Source organism: Penaeus monodon, chromosome 2 (assembly GCF_015228065.2).
Source record: "Penaeus monodon isolate SGIC_2016 chromosome 2, NSTDA_Pmon_1, whole genome shotgun sequence".
Classification (NCBI taxonomy): domain Eukaryota; kingdom Metazoa; phylum Arthropoda; class Malacostraca; order Decapoda; family Penaeidae; genus Penaeus; species Penaeus monodon.
The window spans coordinates 10,204,687-10,207,186 of record NC_051387.1 but is presented as its reverse complement, the minus strand read 5'-3'; the positions used below and the strand labels follow the sequence as shown (position 1 = coordinate 10,207,186).

Sequence of the window (2,500 nt, the reverse complement as noted above, 5' to 3'; positions counted from 1 at the left end):
ATAATGATAATGATGATGATGATGATGATGATGATGATGATGGTGGTGGTGGTGGTGGCGGCGATGATGATGATGATGATGATGGTGATGATGAAAGTCAATGGCCATGATGATAATATTAGAGTAGACATAGCAGTAACAACGATAAAAAACATATGTAACGATAATAATGATGATAAATTCGCTCCTTCCCTCCTGCTTTCAGTCCTACATCTTCCACCTCCCACTCTCCTCCTCTTCCTCCTTCGTTCCCTTATCCCTTTACTTCCCTCTCCCATCCCTCTTTTTATTCTGAGCTTCCTCTCCCTTCCCCCGCCCCTTCCCTTACCCACTCTCTTTTCTTCTATAGTTTCTCTTTTTTCTCCTCTGTTCACCTTTCCCATCTCCGTTTTCTTTGTAAGCCAACTTCCTCTTCCCATTCTCCCTTCCCCCCTTTCTTCTCCCCATTTCTTTCCCCTTCCTCTGCTACCTTCCTTCTTGACCCCCCCCCCCTCGGATAGTCATGTCAGTAATAAATGTACTATAAATTGACGGTTCAAACTACTTAAATGCAATCTATTAACCTCCAATAGTGGTGATAATAACGATGATAATGATAATAATAAATAATCAACTCCGCAGTCAGACCGAATTTGAGGCCAGGCATAAGATACTAATTAAATAAACAAAATAATTAAAGAAAATTTATAAAGATATGCGTAAAATTAGTAAAATAACGGAAACAATACTAATGATATTACTAATAATTTATGATCATGGAAATGATAACTAATAATAACAATGATTAGGATAATGATAAAAAAAAAATATGATTATAATATTGATGATAATAGTGATAAAATCAATAATCATAATAGCAACGATAATAATATCTGATCATAATGAAAAACTGTGATTATAATATTTGTGATAATAGTGATAAAATCAATAAAAATAATAGTAACGATAACAATATGTGATCATAAAAGTCAGTTTCTTCAACCATCTCACCTTACTGAGAGCAGCTGGAGGACACGTGTTGAATGGGTTGTCGAAGTCGGAGTCTTGGAAGGGATGCTTGGCCTCTCTGCCCGCTTCCTCCGCCCTCACATCCTCCAGGAGCTCGTTGGCTAGTTTTTTTCGCTCGTCGATGCTCATTTTTTGGACTTCCTGGTGGAGGACTCGCTCGTTGACTTTCTGTTGCCTTTAGGAGGAGGAGGAGGAGGAGAAGAAGAAAAACTTTGGTTGTCTTCGAAGGTCGGAGAGGAATATACGCTTCGTAGTCGTCAGGAGAAATTTCTGTATTGTGCAGATTGGTGTGGAGTTGTGTTATGATATAGAAATGGAAAATATAGAATGTGTGTATTTCAGTAGGATTTTTCGTTTCTCATGGTAGAGAAAAGAAATATGAAATACTTTGATTAACTAACGTTATTCTTTTTACAAGTACACAGTGTTTCGTAAATGCACAAGCCTCGTTTACTCCATATGGCATGTTGTGTTCAGTAATGCAATAACCGCATATTCTTACTCTGTTTAAGATTAAAGCTTATTTACTATCGTTAAAATGCGAGATGAAAACAGGCTGTTCCTTACCAAAAATCAACAGCTTCAAGATTTTCGAGAAGTGTTTTCCCCACAAACTGCCTCACGACCTCGTTGGAGAGAGCCATCACCCACCCAGCTTTGCCGTCTCGAAAAAGTCTCTCCAAGCCTAAATCTGTCTGTCATGACAAACTCAAGAATTACTGCATAGGCTGTTTATATGTCGAACCATAGGGATGCCTCCTTTGCTACTGTTTTCATTAAAGTCAATTAGACATCTACTGGACACTCAGTTATATGTTTGTCTTACCATAATATCACCAAAGATAAGCAATGAATTTGTAAGGAAACAATTCTTGGTTATTCATCTGATTATGAATCAACAGAAGACGTGTTCACGGGTGCTCTGAGACACTCACCCTATAGCCCGACCCGCCACAAGCCTGAAGCATCTTATCGCTAACTTTCCACACATTCTTCGCTGATACGAGCTTCGCCTGGATAAGCCAGTGTGCAGACTTGTCCCTTAAAAGATAGGTGTCCAGGTTACAGTGCGTTACGTTAAAACCTTAAAGATAACAAAAAGCTTGTTTTGCCCTATTTACTTCGTCCGTATTCGCGTACCTGCCGAATCGATATTTGTTCTTTGATTCACAGTTACTGCTACTGATGGTGTTCTCATCGAGAGCCAGAGCTCCCAGGTGTGTCAGACCCCGTGAAGCATTAGTGTCACACATACATTCTCCAAAATAGTCCTGGAAATATCAAGCACTACCAATTATCCAAATAACAGAGGGAAAATAGAATGTAAAAATATATGAAAATCAGATAAAAGTGATCAGGAATTCATTAACATTGCACTCACCTGGATGGTCGGGTAGTCGCACACCCGCATCCCGACGTCGGCGTGCGCCTTGCGGGTCACGTGCTTCTTGGCCACGTCGATACATGCGAGAGAAATACCGTTCCATATTGC

At 39.7% G+C, this 2,500-nt stretch overlaps 1 protein-coding gene across 1 annotated transcript in view; it reads right to left on the bottom strand.

Annotated features, from left to right (window-relative positions):
• LOC119580999 overlaps window positions 1–2,500 on the bottom strand; it is a 13,306-nt gene that overhangs the window by 2,796 nt on the left and 8,010 nt on the right. The window contains exons 7-11 of the mRNA XM_037929264.1: window positions 2,390–2,500; window positions 2,149–2,279; window positions 1,944–2,049; window positions 1,576–1,703; window positions 991–1,183 (exon numbers count right to left, since the gene is read on the bottom strand). The exon at window positions 2,390–2,500 is cut by the window's right edge and continues 42 nt beyond it. Coding sequence (XP_037785192.1) covers window positions 991–1,183; window positions 1,576–1,703; window positions 1,944–2,049; window positions 2,149–2,279; window positions 2,390–2,500 — 669 coding nt within the window. The remainder of the gene's footprint in view (window positions 1–990; window positions 1,184–1,575; window positions 1,704–1,943; window positions 2,050–2,148; window positions 2,280–2,389) is intronic.